This window comes from Ceratotherium simum, chromosome 34, assembly GCF_057802395.1.
Source record: "Ceratotherium simum simum isolate JZ-2026a chromosome 34, ASM5780239v1, whole genome shotgun sequence".
Taxonomy (NCBI): domain Eukaryota; kingdom Metazoa; phylum Chordata; class Mammalia; order Perissodactyla; family Rhinocerotidae; genus Ceratotherium; species Ceratotherium simum.
In genome coordinates this window covers 21,410,021-21,425,185 of record NC_141933.1, presented here as the reverse complement: position 1 = coordinate 21,425,185, position 15,165 = coordinate 21,410,021, and the positions used below count along the sequence as shown (strand labels likewise).

The window sequence follows — 15,165 nt, the reverse complement described above, 5'->3', positions numbered from 1 at the left end:
CACGGGGCCCCCCGGGCGGGCCTGAGGTGGGAGGAGGGGCTGCCGGGCCTCTCTGACCTCCCGCTCCCCTCTCCTGCAGCACCCCCAGAAATCCTTGATGCTGTGGAGGAAAAGTGAGTATCTGGGCAGTGCGGGACCCTGGTTACCCTGGAAACCACCGTGTCTTCATCTAGCCCCTTCTATTTGGTCCTGTGAGAGCCTATAGACCCTTCCTGGCTACATCTGTTCTCCTCTGGGCCACCCCCCTTGCCCCAGGGCCCCAAACTTCCTGCCCTTTCTGATGGCCCTCGGGAGACACAGGAGGGCCCAGAGGACTGGATGGGGTCCACAGCCAGTCCCTGTGCCCCCAGTGGGGAGACCTGTCTGCACCAGGCGGCAGCTCTGGGCCAGCGCACCATCTGCCACTACATCGTGGAGGCCGGGGCCTCTCTCATGAAGACAGACCAGCAGGTGAGCAGCCCAGCAGGGCTGGCAGGAGTCCACGCAGGCACAAACCAACCCTCTTCCAAAGTTGGGCCCTTGTGAGAGGGGAGCCACAGGGGAGGGCTGTCTCTCTCAGGGGATTTGAAGCAGTCCTTCAACCAACACAGTGCAGACCCTGAGAAACCTGAGCGGGCAGCGTGGGGCTGCTGGCTTCCCTCCCCCATGGCAGCCTGGAGGGAAGAGCCCTGCCCTCTCCTGAGCCACTTGGGGCGACAGGACCCTGAGCTGATGGCAGCTCCCCCTCATCCAGGGCGACACTCCCAGGCAGCGGGCTGAGAAGGCTCAGGACACCGAGCTGGCCGCCTACCTGGAGAACCGGCAGCACTACCAGATGATCCAGCGGGAGGACCAGGAGACGGCTGTGTAGCTGTGGGCCTGCACCAGGGCAGCAGGAGGGACGGCCCGCCAGAGGCTGAGTCCCTCCCCGCCCACCTCACTGCCACATTCCAGTCGGACTGCCCCGGGGGGACCCATGCCCCAGGGAAGGAGCCCCGGGCTGCCCCCTGAGGAGCCGCCCAGACCTAGGGCTGGACTCGGAGGAGCTAAGGGGTCTCACCTGTCCCCCTGAGGCCCCTGCCTGACCAGGAGGCTCACAGGGGAACAGGAAACTGGACTGGGCTGGGCAGGCCTTTGGGGGCTGGGGCTGGCCACTTCAGGGCAGCCCCTCCCTCACTGCAGCGGGTGCCCTCTCTGGAGTTTGGGGGTGGGGGGCAGAGGGGCTTGAGGCACTATTGGGGAGCCTGCAGGAAGAGGCTTCCTATGCCCCCTGGGCCTTCAGGGCCCCTCTGAGTCAGGACTGGGGAGGCTGGCCCCGCTCCTGCCCTGACCCCACCCTCCCCAGGGCTTACTCCCGGAAACACGAGCCTGCTGCATTTGCCTGCCCACTGCCCTGCTTGGCACCTACCCCGTGACCCTCCCCACGTACCCAGTCATTTGAACGCCGACTGTGTGGCCTGGGGGTTGGGGTGGGGCTCTCACGGTGACATGTTTACAGCTGGGTGTGACTCAGTAAAGTGGATTTTTTTCCTTTTTGCTTTTCTTTTTTTGCGGAGGAGGTCTTCCAGAAGCAGCTGGGCTGCGGGGTTATCCTCGGGGTGGGAGACTGGACACCGGCGACTCAGACCTTTTTCTGGGGCCCTGGTTCCCGTTCGGGGGTGGGGTCCGCGGGCCTGCCCGGGACCTGACCTCGGCCCGGCCGCCTAGCCCGTCGTGGCCGGGGGAGGAGCTGATTTCCTCTGGCTTCCCGCTTCCCGCTGGGACGATAACAATGAAAGTGAAAGAGGTGGGGCGGGAGCGAGCCCGGATTCTTTGGCCCCCTTTGCCCTGTGGCCTTGGGCAGGCGCCCTCCCCCAGGCCTCAGGAGCTTTCGCAATTTAGAGGATCGGGTGCGGCGGTCCCCGAGGCCCCGGGGTCAGAAAGGGTGGGCATTTGCAACCGCCGCCGGGGCCGGGTCTGGAACTTCTCAGACGGCTCTTGTCAGCTCGAAGTCTTACCAAATCCAGGCCTGCGGGCTCCTCTCAGCCAACTGCCCCCACCCCGCCCACCTGCGCTGCAGGAGAGGCGCAGCGCCGTCCGCGCCCCCGACCCGTGCTGTCTCTCGGGGGTTCCCGGTCCCAGGCTCCCCCAGCACTGGGCAGGGCATCTCCTTGCAGTTGTTGAAGCGATCCGAGGTGGGGGCTGGCGCTCCTGCCCCAGCAGTCAGGGGGGCGCTGAGGGCCGAGGCCCTGGGAGGTGGAGCGGGGCCTCGACGAGGTGAAACAGCGCGGCTGGAAGTCGGGGGACAGAGTCGCGCAGAGGCTCGGACGCGGGCCCCGCGCGGGGACCTGTGACACACCCGGTGCTCTGCGCTCCCTACCGATCTCCATCTAAAGCTCCGCCGCCGGGAAGGGGAGCTGGCGTCCAGCGGCGAAAAGGGACGGCCCTGGGGCGGGGGCGGAAAGCTGGGGCCCGGGACAGGGGTGGCCGGGCAGGACGGAGGCCTGGGGCCGGGGGGCCCCGCGCTCGGAAGATGGGCAGCCAGGAGCTCCCGGCGTCTGAAAGCCGACGGCACCCGCGGGGCAAGGGTGCGGGGACTGGGGGCGTGGGGCGCGGGAGGCGCGGGGCGGTCGCGGAGGCGGGGATGCCGGGGTCGGGGGGCGGTGCGGGTTTGAGGGGAGGGGGCGGGGCGGGTCCTTCCTCGGCTGGGGGGAGGCGGGGAGGGGGCGGGGGCCCATGTGACCGGCTCAGACCGGTTCTGGAGACAAAAGGGGCCGCAGCGGCCGGAGCGGGACGGGCCCGGCGCGGGAGGGAGCGAAGCAGCGCGGGCAGCGAGCGAGTGAGCGCGCGGGGCCCCGGAGGGCGCGCGGCGGCCTCGGCCCCTCGCCCGCCCGGCCGCTGCCGCCCTGGGGCTGGAGGCCGGGTGGGGATCTAGAGCTGCGTCCTGGGCTCCTGGCATCCCCTGGGGAGACACCTCCCGGCCGTGCGCCCCGGCCCCTCAAGTCCTCTCGCCGCCGCCGCCTTAGCGGCCCGACCCTTTGGGCCTGGAACATGGGGAGTGGGGGTGGGAGGTCCACGCACGCGGCCCTCAGTGGGGAAGGGGAGGGCGGGGGCTCTGACCCGTGCTCTCCCCCCAGGATGCAGCACCGAAGCTTCCTCCTCCTCGCTCTCCTCACCCTGTTGGCGCTCGCCTCCGCGGTGGCCAAAAAGAAAGGTGATCTGGGGGGTGGGGGACTGAAGGAGGGCTGGACATGGGCAGGTGAGGCCGGGCAGCCTCGGGGCTGGCCGCCTGGGTTCTGAGGCCGGGCCCCCAGGAAGAGGCCCCCGCTTGAGTCTCTCTGCGCCCCGGGTCCTGAACTCTGTCCCGTGCGTTGTAGACAAAGTGAAGAAGGGCGGCCCGGGGAGTGAGTGCGCCGAGTGGACCTGGGGGCCCTGCACCCCCAGCAGCAAGGACTGCGGCGCGGGTGTCCGCGAGGGGACCTGCGGGGCCCAGACCCAGCGCATCCGGTGCAGGGTGCCCTGCAGCTGGAAGAAGGAGTTTGGAGGTGAGGCAGGGCGCAGGCGGAGGGCAGGCACGGGGGCAGCCTCCCAGGACCCCGGGCGGACCTGTGGGGCGAGGCCACGGGCCCCCAGCTCTGACCCTGGGCGCTCTCCCGCAGCCGACTGCAAGTACAAGTTTGAGAGCTGGGGGTCGTGCGATGGGGGCACGGGCACCAAAGCCCGCCAAGGCACCCTGAAGAAGGCACGCTACAATGCCCAGTGCCAGGAGACCATCCGCGTGACCAAGCCCTGCACCCCCAAGACCAAAGCTAAGGCCAAAGGTCAGCCAAGGGGGGTGGGGGGGTGGTCATCGCAGGGGGCTGTCCCCACCTCCGAGGGGAGTGGTTAAGCCCGACGTTTTGGGCCCTGGCCAGTGACTTCTTGACGTGTCCGCCCTGGGTTTTCCTGTCTGTAGAGATACCTTAGACAGGCGCCTACTGAGGGCATCCCAGGGAAGGGACTCAGGAGGTATTAAATCCATCTGGCCCAAGCAAGGACCAAGTCGCGATGTTCTGTTGGAGCATTTGGCTTAGGATCCAGGGAAATTGTGCTGGAAGAGCTTGGCTTTGTCATCTCTCCAGCCGGAGGGAGCATTTGGTCAGCTCAGTCCTTCCCAGTATGGGAAGAACTTCCCAGTCCTGCGTCCTCTGTCCCTTAGCTCATTCCTGACACCGCAGCTCAGAGAGGCCAACATGGCAGAGGTGAATCTGCCCACTTCTCAGATGGGGAGGCTGAGGCTGTCGTCCAGGGCTGCTGGGACCAAGACTGGGACTGGGAACTTGAAGCTTTTCTGGATCCCCAGTGAAAGTTTAAGTTGGGGGAATGGGGAAGGCCCAGCATCGTAATGGCTGCCCTATCCCACCGCCTTCCAGGTCCGCTGATAGAAAACCACAAGGGGGCAGAGCTTTTCTTCTCCCTCTTGTCTGTTAGGAGGGTCTCTACTGGGTCATCAGAAACCTGCTAACGTGGTATTTCTTGTTTTTACAGCCAAGAAAGGGAAGGGAAAGGACTAGAGGCCGGGACTGGACGCCAAGGAGCCACTGGCTTTGCTCGGGGCCTGGCCCAGGTCCTCCCACCCGCAGGCCCAAGATACAACCCACCAGTGCCTTTTGTCTGCTGTTAGCTCTGTCAATCACGCTCTGCTCCTTCCCTTCCACGCCCCCACCCCCACCCAAGTGCCCAAAGTGGGGAGGGACAGAGATTCCAGGCAGCTTGAGCCTCCCAAAGGGATGGATTCCCGCACCCCTTTTGTTCTTCCCCACGATGATGCCATTACTAAGAAACAAAAAGCCGTGTTTTTTTTCCCCAATAAAAGCTTTTCTTTTAATATATAAAAGCCCCTTCCCAGGGAGTTTGCCGTGGTGATTTGTTGGGGGTGGGAGAGTGTGGAAGAAAGAGAAGGCGGGAGGGACTGGGGGTGTTCGGGGGGATGGGGGCTTGGCGGTGAGTGCTCCCTGGAGCTCATGGAAAAAGCAGAATGGTTATGGAAATCTCTTCCAGAGTCCCCTACTAACCCATGAAAGGTGCCACCCCATCAAGTCCCCCAAGCCTTTTTGAGTCCTCCAGAGGTCCACCAGGGCTGAGGGAAGGAACCCTGAAGACTCTAGAACAGACGCTCCCACCTCAGGCAAAGGGCTTTCGGGCTAGCCCACTGTCAATCAGGAAAGTTCTATCCATTGGGACAGCAGAGATGGGGGTTGCTTTCAGGGCCCCCGCCACCACTGTCACGGAAGCCTGTGTGGGTCAAGTCCACCCCTGTTCTCTCCCTGTGGTGACCCAGGCCTCCCTCACACTCTGCAGAGCTGAGTGGGAACGCTGCCCACCATGGCCCCACCTTCAGTATGTGTGACCTGGGGAGCGGGGAGGGCTCCTCAGAGTAAGGTGGACCCCTCTCTGCTTAGCCTGGGACCACGGTCCTGAGTGTGAATCCCTGACCTCCCGCTGGCCCATCCCGATGACCAGGACAGTGCTGTGGTGTGTGTAGGGTACCTCAGAGCCCACTCTACCCTGCCTCCAGCAAGCCCACCCCCCCGCCCAACCAGAGCCTGGCTGAGCAGCTGCAGCAAGGGGAGATTTCTGCCCCTGGCGTGGGATTTGGGAGGAGGGGGCTGCCTACATGCGGGGTGCAGGGGAGCAGAAAGCACCAATTACAGCAGAATGGAGGGCCCTACCCTTCCACTGCCTTCCTGAGCCTCTTTTCCCAAGCACCGGCCCCTTCATTCCTCCCGAGGGGAGCCTGAGCTTCGGGCTCCGTTGTCCATTCTTGCAGCCACACAGGTGGGTCACAGTGGGGCAGGTGCCCACGTGGGCCAGCGCCCCCAGCTCCCTGAGGCAGGGCAACAGAGGCGGGCCAGGCGGTCCCGGTGCAGACCCCTCCTGGGGCTGACCCGCCTCGGCCTGAGCAGACATCTGGTGTCTCCAAATCCAGCCAGAGCCTCTTCCTGAGCCTCACCGGGTCTGGAGGCCCTCAGTTCTCCTCTTAGCGAACAAGAACACGGACAGGTGCCTCCAAGTCTCTGCCCCCCAGCAGCGGGGCCGTGTGGTCCCCCAGCGCACACATGCGACCACCAGCAGCTCCTGTGGCACCCGTGCCTGCCTACCTGGCAGTGCCGATGTTCCGATACTGGCACAGCAGCAGGTGCCTGAAGGTCTTTTTAAAGGTGGCATTGCAGAGGGCATAGCAGGCAGGGTTGATGGTGCTGTTCACGTAGCAGAGCCAGTAGCCAATGGACCACACCGTGTCGGGAATGCAGCTCTGGCAGAAAGTGTTCACCAGGACCATGACATTGTAGGGCGTCCAGGTGAGGATGAAGGCCAGCAGAATGGCGAAGATGGTCCGCGTCACCTTGCGCTCCCGCGCCGCCATCTGCCGCTTCTTGCGCACCTGGTTGCGGGCGATGCTGGCAAATTTGCGGGCCACGTTGGCCGCCGGACGCATGCCAGCTGGCGTGGCAGGCACAATCTCGATGGCTGTCACACACTCGTTGCCCGTCTGCTTCGTCACAATCTGGATCTTGGACCATTTGGAGGCCGGGTTGAGGGCCCGTGGCTGTAGGGAAGGGGCGGGCGTGGCAGGCGTGGTGGCCTCTGTGGTCGACAGCTCTGTGGGTGGTCGTTCCTTGGTGTTCTGAGTGGCGCTGCCCGAGCTGGACTCATTGGAAGTGTCCTTGTCGGCCACTGGACGCGGCGGGGGTGGCAGGACCGGGGGAGGGGCCTCCTCCAGCTTCCCGTTGCGCAGCTCCTCCCGAGCAGCTCCTCCTGGGGGAGGTTTCTTGATGCTCTGCTTCATCAGGGGGCTCTTGAGGAAGGCCAGAGTCTTGGCTTTCTTCTCCTTGGGACCCTCAGACCGGTGCTTGTGAACTCGGCTGCGACTGGCCAGGGAGATGTGAATATAGAGCACAGTCATGATGACCACCGGCAGATAGAAGGCAGCGATGGCCGTGCCGAAGGTCACCGCGGGGTTGGACAGAAACTGGATGAAGCACTGGTTGTCCGGCACTGTCCGCTTGCCCACCACAAACTGCCAGAACAAGATGGCAGGCGCCCAGAGCACGAAGGACAGGACCCAGGCAGCGGCAATCATGAGGCCCGCCATCTTGGTGGTGCGCCGGGCTGGGTAGGTGAGGGGCTTGGTGACGCAGAAGTACCGGTCAAAGCTGATAATGAGAAGGTTCATGACAGAGGCATTGCTCACCACATAGTCCAGGGCCAGCCACAGGTCACAGACCACGGCGCCCAGAGGCCAGTAGCCCTTGATGATGTACACGGTGTAGAGGTTCATGGAGAATGCGCCTATGATGAGGTCCGCACAGGCCAGGCTGAAGAGGAAGTAGTTGTTGACTGTCTGCAGCTGCCTGTTGACCTTGATGGACAGCATCACCAGGATGTTGCCCACCACAGTCACCAGGCTCAGCGAGCCTGTCACCGTGGCGATGAATACCATCTCCACCGTCTCATAGCGGTTATGCGTTGACGTGACCAGGCGCACAGACTGGTTGCCCGCACTGCCATTGACCGGTGTGAAGTTCGCCATTTTGGTCAGCAGTAGTGGGCGGGCCGTGTCTGGAGGAGGAAGGAGAGAGAAAAGGGCTGAACCGTTGAGGTGGATTAGAGGGGTAATGTGGGGTGAACTGGAGGAACAGCATCCTGCAGAACCTTAGAGAACTCTGTCCATCACTTCCTCATTCGTTCATTCGTTCCTCGTTTATTGAGTGCCTATGTGTGAGCACTGTTCGAGGTGCTGGGATTCCAGAGGTGAATGAGACGAGCACGGAGCTTACAATCGGATAAGGGTAGGCATACCAACATGTGAGCAACAAAGAAAGTGCTAGAAAGGAAACAAGGCAGCACGATGGTAGGGTGAGTGAGTCAGAGGACAGATGGGGTGGTTCCTCTCTGGGTGATCAGCAAAGGCCTCTCCAAGGAGGTGATCTGGATGATGACAAGGAGGCAGCCACATGAAGAGCTACAGAGGCGGCCTAGTCAATGGCAACGGCAGGAGCAAAGGCCCAGGGGCATGTGTGAGGCAGGACAGAAGCCCAGTGTGGGTCGGGCCCAGGGAAGCGGGGAGGAGGGGGAGGGGAAGAGGGGCCCCAGAGGTCAGCATGTGGTGCTGGTCAGAAGTGTCATTCATTCACCCCCTCGGTCATTTCTTAACCAAACATTACCAGGGAATCTGTTCTCAGTCCCTACAGAAGACACTGGGGACAAAGCCAAATATATCAGCAGCTAATATTTATTGTCTCCTAAGTACCAGGCACTTTCTACACTTTTTATAAGTATTAACTCATTTCACCCTCACAACAAATTTATGAAGTAGATACTGTTATTTTTCACTACTTACAAATGGGGAAACTGAGGCACAGAGATGTTAAAGAACCTGACCAAGGTTCCACAGCTCTTGACGTCATGTTGCTGTCCCAGAGCTAAGGGTCCTGGCAGTGGGAGGCCCAAAGAGCCACAGGAGCCAGTGATCCCACCGGGGGAGGACCTGAGGTGGCATGGAGCCGAGAAGGTCCAAGAGGAGGAGGAGGATGCATACCACTGTGGCACCCCCTCCCTGAGCCTTCAGGCCTGCCCCAGGGCATGGGGGTGCAGTGCAGGGGTAGCTTCGGACTGTCAGCGGCCAGGGGCTGCGACTCCTGAGGAATCGTGAAGGGCCCACCAGCTGACAAAGGACGCATGGGGCTTCCCAAGAGCCAGGGCCAGCCCTGCCCCAGCCTAACTGGGACCCCATAGGGTGAAAGAGTGTCCTAGAGGGGATAGAGGGGCGGCCAAAGGGCAGCCTTTGGCCGGCCTCTGAGGGTGCCCCCTGGCCCACCAGTACACATCGATGGCACCCCAGCTGGGGCCCCCCAAGCACAAAGCCCCTCCCCTGAGCCTGCACGCCCTCCCATCAGGCTCTTCTCCATCTCTGCTCTCTGTCTTCCTCTCCCATACTGGTGAGGGAGGCCCACACCCAGTGCGCTGTGCCAGGGCAGCCACTCAGCCCAGCCTCCTTCACACCCGCCAACACGCGCACCATTACACACACGCACACAGGCCCCATCACAGCCCCACCAGCCTCGCAGCGCACTGTCGTATAGACGCAGTTCTGTGCGTCTGTGTGTGAGAGAGAGGGAGAGGCAGGGGCGTGGGGAGGAAGGAGCACTCAGCCTGCCACCCAGACTGGAAGGCCAGTGGGTTCTAACTGTGCGGACTTAGAGGAGCCACCTCACTTCCTGCATCTGTCTTTCTCATTTGCAAAATAGAGAGGACTCCCGTCCTGGGACAACCTCCGGAACAGCTATGGGGACCAGCAACTAAACTCCATCCCAGCAGGAAAATGCCCTGGAGGCTGGAGCCAAGTGCCCCCAGCCTGGCCTCAGCCCCACTAATCCACCATCGCAGATACAGTCCCACCCTCCTGGTGGGCCTGGTAGTTCAAGTTTGCCTGCCCAAATCCCGGGTTCAGAGGAGAGGCTCAGGGAGGGGTAGTGCCACCTCCAAGGTTACAAGGGAGTCAAGGGCAAAGACCAGATACCGCCTTCTCCCACACTCTCTGACAGCCCCTCTCAGCTCTGAGAGCCTCTGAAATGGAACCTCAGCCGTCACCCTCCGGGCTGGGAGGGCAGAAGCACCCAGCATGGAGAGGCCACCCTCCCCAGGCACGTGCAGGTGGGTGCAGGGTGGGCGGGAGTCATCTGTCCACCAGCCCCAAGGAAACCCTCGTTTTAGCCTCCCAGGGCCAGAACACAGGCCAGCAAGATCAGACCAGGGCTGGAGGTGCCAAATAGGAAAAACATATTAGCTACTGTTTATTGAGTGTTAATTTAACTATGAGTCAGGAATCCCTCTGAGCTCTTTATATAGATTATCTGGTTTAATCCTTACAGCAGCCAGAAAATCCAGGCACGATCAGTAGCCTCATCTTAGGGATGCAACTTCTTAAAGCTGAGGACGATGTTAATTATCGTGCCCAAAGTCACCCAGTGTGTATATAAGCAGCGGTGGGGCAGGATCAGAACCCAGGAGCCACCTTCTCAACCCCAAAGTGCTGCTGCCTCGGAGTTGATTTCCTGCCTCTGCTCTCCTCCCATCAAAACCACACGACTAGGGGTCGGTCAGGTGAGGCCTGGGGAGGGTCCCCTCCCATTCCTTGCCGGCTCCCCCACTTAGCTTTCCCAGAAAAGAAGAGACCTCTTGCCTCCATCGGAGATGTCTTGTCTGCAACGAGGTGCGGAGTTCAGTCCCGCTCGGCCGTTTGGGGAGCTGCCCGCTGCCGATAGGGCGAGGCAAAGTGTCTCCCGCCCCTCACCCCAGCTGTCTTTCTGGACTCCTCCGGGTCTCCCGCGGGCATTCTGACCGCAACCCTCTCTAGCACGTTCCCTAGGATCCAGGCCCGCCTGAGATCCGGGGAAGCAAGCAGCTGCCGCCCTGGGCTGTGCGCACCGCTAGATGGCAATGTCGGTCCCTAGGTGCCAGCTGCGGACCTAGGGCGGGCGGTCTTCGCCACCGCCCCCAACTCCAACACGACGGCGGCGAACAGAGCAGGCCCCAGGCAGGGCCTCCCAGGGGAGGGACACGGGGCACCCTCGCCTGGCCCCGCCCCGGAGCTGCCTTCGGCTCCGCGCGGGGTTCAACCGTGGAAAAGTGAAGGGCGCCCGGATTCCACCCCGCACCCAGCGAGGAACGTGTGGGCGGGAAGGCGAGTGTGAGTTCTGTTTGTGTGTGATGACTGGGGAGCGCGAGTAGAAGCTAGTAGCCGTCTGCATGTGCGTGTGTGCGCGCTCGGCCACGCCTGGATACCAGTGAGCCCGGGTGCACGTGAGCATGCCCGCGCCATGTGGACACGTGCCTGTGCATGCGTGTGCGTGCCTGAAGCGCTGTGGCCTGAGGGATGCACACGGATCGAATGTGCCTGTACGTGTGAGCTTGTGTACAGGAGCAAATGCAGGGCCGACAGTAAGTGACCCGCCACATTCCAAATGCCCCTGTCGGGAGGCTCAACCACACCTTGGCTGTCTGAGCGCGAAGAAGGTCGGGCCAAGAGCCGGTGTCTGGATCACGCCCCGCCTGTGGGAAGGGTCCCAGGCAGGACGACAAGGCCAGACTACACCGTGCTGTGCGACAGGCCCTCTGACTTTGGGGCATCGTCACAGCCGAGTGCCCAGTGGTGTCGGCGTCCCCAAAGCTGCGGTGCGGAGTCCCAGCCTCAGACTGACTTCTGTCGAGGGGCCGCTGCTAGAGTCGCCCGACCCGGCATTGCAGGACACCAGGCTCAGCTCTGCATGCCCACTGCGCGTTATCGCCAAAGGGCGCACAGTCTGCGGGCGGGGGAGTGCGGGCAGCGCCCCATAACGGGGAGGCCCAGCGGGGGCTTGGGGCAGGCGAGTGTAACATTCTTCCCCCCCACACACTCCTAATCCTGAACCTCCCCGGAGAGGCACCGTCTGGCTCCAGCGGCTAGAGGGGGCACCCGGGTTCTCAAGCCCGGGGCTTGGGCGGGCCTCGAGGGCGGGGTTGGGAGTTATTACTGGGCCCATCTGGAGGCTCCTCCACGTTTTCGTGGCGGTCGATGGGGCCCTGTCTCTCCGGTGCCCCGCCCTCCCCCAACCCCCTAGCACGCAGTTCCTGCAGCCTCTGGGCGTGGGCACCGTGCTTTCCCGGGTCCTCGAGCCCCCCCTTTCCCGGACCAGACGGGAGCGCGTGCTCTGGGTGCCGTGGGGGCGGGGGGTTTGGGGTGTGAGTCCTCGGTTCTTAGGCGTTCACTCTAGGACTCCGGGAAGGCTGTGGCCCTTGAATCTGTCCCTGGGGCGGGATAGGAGACTCAGGAGTTCAGGGAAGGGAGAAGGGGGGCAGGCGATTTGGCATCGGCATTGCGCCTGACACTTCTGCCACGGGGCTCGGGGCTTGGCCCTGGATCCCCCGAGTTCTGAGCCTGGGCAACAGCCGGGGGTGGTGCTGGAGCGGGGCAGGGGCGCCAGGAGAGGGCAAGGGTGTTTTCTCTCGGGGTTCAAGGTCGCTGATGGAGGACTCCATGGACCGGAGTGGGCTGGCAGGGCCGGGGGGCAGGGAGACGGGCGGGAAAAAGGCTTTTTGGGGTTCCAGCGCCCGGCGCCCTGCAGAGCTACCAGTGGGAGGGCAGCAGTGCGGGTTCCCGCCCCCGACGGCTGCGCCTGGCTCTTCAGGGGATGTGGGTGGGCACAGCCCCCCCAACCCCCCGACCTCTTGAATGTCCATTCCTTCCCAGAGATGCACCTGGGGGAGCCCCCGAGAGACAGTGGGCCTTTCTTCCAGCGGGGCCCCTCACCTCCGGGCCCTCGGCAGCAACCAGCACCGCGCTCGCCCCCGAAGAAGCCTGCGGCCCGGGCCCCGGCGGACCCGCCTCCGGGAAGCCTCAGAGGGTCCAGGAGCTCCGCGTCCTTCTCCCCTGACCGAGTCCCCCCGCCCCCGCGCCGCCGCGGAGTCACTTACCAGACACCTCCGCCCCGCTCCCCTCGCACCTGACAGACGGCGGCACAGGCGGGCGGCCCCACGGGCCAGCGGGCGGGGCGGGCGGCCGGGCCGCGGGCCGGGGGCGGGGACGGGGTGCCGAGGGGCGGCCCCTGCTCCGCCCGCAGCTCCCGGCGCTGTGGCTCAGACTCGCGCTCACGCTCGCACTTTTCTCCGAGCCGCGTGATGTCACGGAGAAGCAGCCAATCCTGGTGGGGCCGCGCCGCCCGCCCCGGGCCGGCTACCCAACGGCGACGCGCGGGGGGCACCACCCGGGGCGTCGGGGACCCCAGCTACGCGCGCCCCTCACTGGAGCCGGCCGGCAGCTCCCCGCTCGGCCACTGTGGGGGGCACCGCCCACGGTCTCCAGTGCTGCTTCCAGGGGGGCGCTGCCCTCCCGGGATGCTGGGGGAGGTGGGGTGTCCGCGTTGTCATGGGGACGCGGCGCCCCCTCGCGGGCTGGGGAGAGAGCTGGCAGCCCGGTCTGGCTGCGCTCCCCGCCTCCGCTCTGACCAAGCCCAGGGACCGCGAGGTGGTTTCGCGCCCAGCCCGGATCTCACTCCCTACATGGCCCCGCTCGGAGTTAGACCGCGGAGGCGGAGTGTTTGACCCCAACAGGAGGCTATGGTGGGTGGGGTCGGCTCTGCCGCCACGGTTCCGTCGGGGCAGGGAGCCGAGGGCCGGCAGTGTGCAGCCTCGGGGCTGCGTGTTGGCCGCCGGGCAGCCCGAGGAGAGGGGCGCCGTCGGGGCCTGGGAAGGAGCTAGAGAGAGAAGACTGGCGGCGGTCCGCCGGGGAGAGAGGGGCCCGCGCATCGCACACAACCCCCGCCCGTCCCCCGCCCCCGCCCCCTCCGCCTGGGTCCCTGCTCCCGCGCTCCAGGCCGGGGAAGGAGTGCGCACCCGCTCTCCCAGCCCCGGGATGGGACAAGCCGCCTATCCGGCCGCTGCCTGGAGGGTGACTTCACCCAGGCCTGAGGGAAAGCCGAGTGTCCAAGGTCACCGGGGACGAAGCCCGGAATGAGACCCCAGAGGGCGAGCCGCCGGTCTCTTGAGGTCTCCGGGAGCCGCACGGGCCGGAGCCTCGGGCCTTGGGGCCTTGCCTGCGCAGAGCGGGAGGGCCCGGGAGTCCGCGTCTGGGGCGCCCCCGGGACCGACCGCGGGGCGGCTTCAGCACCTCGGAGAGCTCCATCTCCGCCCTGACCTTGCCGGCTCCGCTCCACCCGCCCGCACCGGCGCTTCTGGCTCCCGGAGACGGCCCTTTCAGAGGCCGGTCAGAGTCGGACTCGCCCCCACGCCCGGGCCCCGAGGCCTGTCACCCCAAACTCTCTGAGCGCAAACACCCGATTAATCTTAAGAAGCTGGTTCCTTTTCTTGGAAAAACAACTCAAGTCCTGCCTCTCCTCCACCCTCCCCCAAGGGGCCGGGCGGGGGGCTGTGTGTGTTGACGGGGAGGTGGAGGCGGGTATGGCAGTGGAGGGGAGGCGGCAGGAGCTGCCAGAGAAGGGGCGGGAACTCGGGCAAGAGCCAGCGCTTGGGGCTCTTGGTGGGGGGTTCTGCAGGCCGAACGGGGAGGTGGAGGTCAGGTCCCCAGTGCTCCAGAGGGCAAGGGCTGGAGTTGGCTGGCTGGGCTAGAGTGAGAAGCCATCATCTTTACGTGAATGATCTGGTCTCCCATGATCCTCACAACCAAGGACGAAAGAAGCGCTGTTGTTCTTGCCCCCACTTCACAGGTGAGGAAACAGGGTCGGTTGGTTGGTATGACAATTAGATGACAGTGCTGCACTTGTTCCACTTTGCCACATCCCAACTAGGCTCCAGGAGAGCTAGGAGGGTGGAAGTGGGTGTGTGCAAGTGGGGTTGGGGGAGGCGATACTTACAACAGTCAGATGGGGAAACAAGCAAGACCAAGGACTGGAGGCCACAGAAAACAGAAATGTCTCCAACCCCTGTATTGAGTTCTTCCAGAAGCTGTCAGGCAAAGCTACTCCAGTTTCTCAGAAATCCCTACTTGGGATGGGGGGAGGCCTTTGTCCTCCCCCAATCCCAGAACCCACAGTGGAATTGTGGAGAGCTGAGTCGGGAACCAGGGGACCTGGTTTAGTCTTTGCTCTCTGCCTTTGATCCAACTGGGTCCACACAACTTCTCTGAACCTATTTCCTCATCTCCAAATGGGATTGTCAAGCTCTGCTCTGCTGACCCCACAACCTTGTTACAACATGCAAGGGGCCCCTGGAAAGCTTTACTACCAGTGAGGCTCTATCCACTAGGCAAGGGCTTTCTAAGGAAAGGGGCTGGCGTGGGGACAGGAAGGTGTTGATAGGGGCCTCCAACAGGTAGGAGCTGGGTTCATCCTTGGCCAGAGAGGGCAGAGGCGAGGCCCGGCAGGACTGAATTTGGATCACCTCACACAAGGCTTCCTCATACCCCTTTTTCCAAAATAACAGAGGAAGTCAGGGTCCCAACTGGGCTCAAACCCTGGCTCCATCAGCTAGTTGTGTGGTCTGGGGTAACACCAGCACCCACCTCCGAGGGTTTTTGTGATGAGAATTGAGTGATAATACACATTGAGTCCTTAGTACATGGTTTACACTCAACATAGTCCCCACTGTCAGAGCAAGGAATTCTTCCTCCCGCTGTGGGGAGTATGTGGGGCGTCCTTCTCCTTCCATCCTTCAATGCCTGGCTCAAACCTC

General features: G+C 63.6%; 3 protein-coding genes across 9 annotated transcripts in view; 2 read left to right on the top strand and 1 right to left on the bottom strand.

The window, feature by feature from the left end:
• DGKZ (diacylglycerol kinase zeta) overlaps positions 1-1,512 on the top strand; it is a 41,856-nt gene extending 40,344 nt beyond the window's left edge. For all 7 annotated transcript variants that reach the window (XM_004436905.3, XM_014792531.2, XM_087423042.1 and 4 more), the window contains 3 exons: positions 80-113; positions 351-450; positions 734-1,512. In XM_004436905.3, coding sequence (XP_004436962.1) covers positions 80-113; positions 351-450; positions 734-850 — 251 coding nt within the window. In that variant the 3' untranslated portion in view covers positions 851-1,512. The remainder of the gene's footprint in view (positions 1-79; positions 114-350; positions 451-733) is intronic.
• Positions 1,513-2,713: 1,201 nt separating this feature from the next.
• MDK (midkine) lies at positions 2,714-4,834 on the top strand. Its single transcript, XM_004436910.3, has 5 exons — positions 2,714-2,797; positions 3,096-3,172; positions 3,336-3,503; positions 3,618-3,779; positions 4,486-4,834. The coding sequence occupies exons 2-5, from the start codon at positions 3,097-3,099 to the stop codon at positions 4,509-4,511; spliced, it is 432 nt and encodes a 143-aa protein (XP_004436967.1). The 5' UTR covers positions 2,714-2,797; position 3,096; the 3' UTR covers positions 4,512-4,834.
• A 692-nt stretch (positions 4,835-5,526) lies between these two features.
• On the bottom strand, positions 5,527-12,562 carry CHRM4 (cholinergic receptor muscarinic 4). Its single transcript, XM_087423043.1, has 2 exons — positions 12,454-12,562; positions 5,527-7,560 (listed from the first exon to the last, which is right to left on the bottom strand). The coding sequence occupies exon 2, from the start codon at positions 7,529-7,531 to the stop codon at positions 6,095-6,097; it is 1,437 nt and encodes a 478-aa protein (XP_087279169.1). The 5' UTR covers positions 7,532-7,560; positions 12,454-12,562; the 3' UTR covers positions 5,527-6,094.
• Between the last annotated feature and the right edge of the window lie 2,603 nt (positions 12,563-15,165).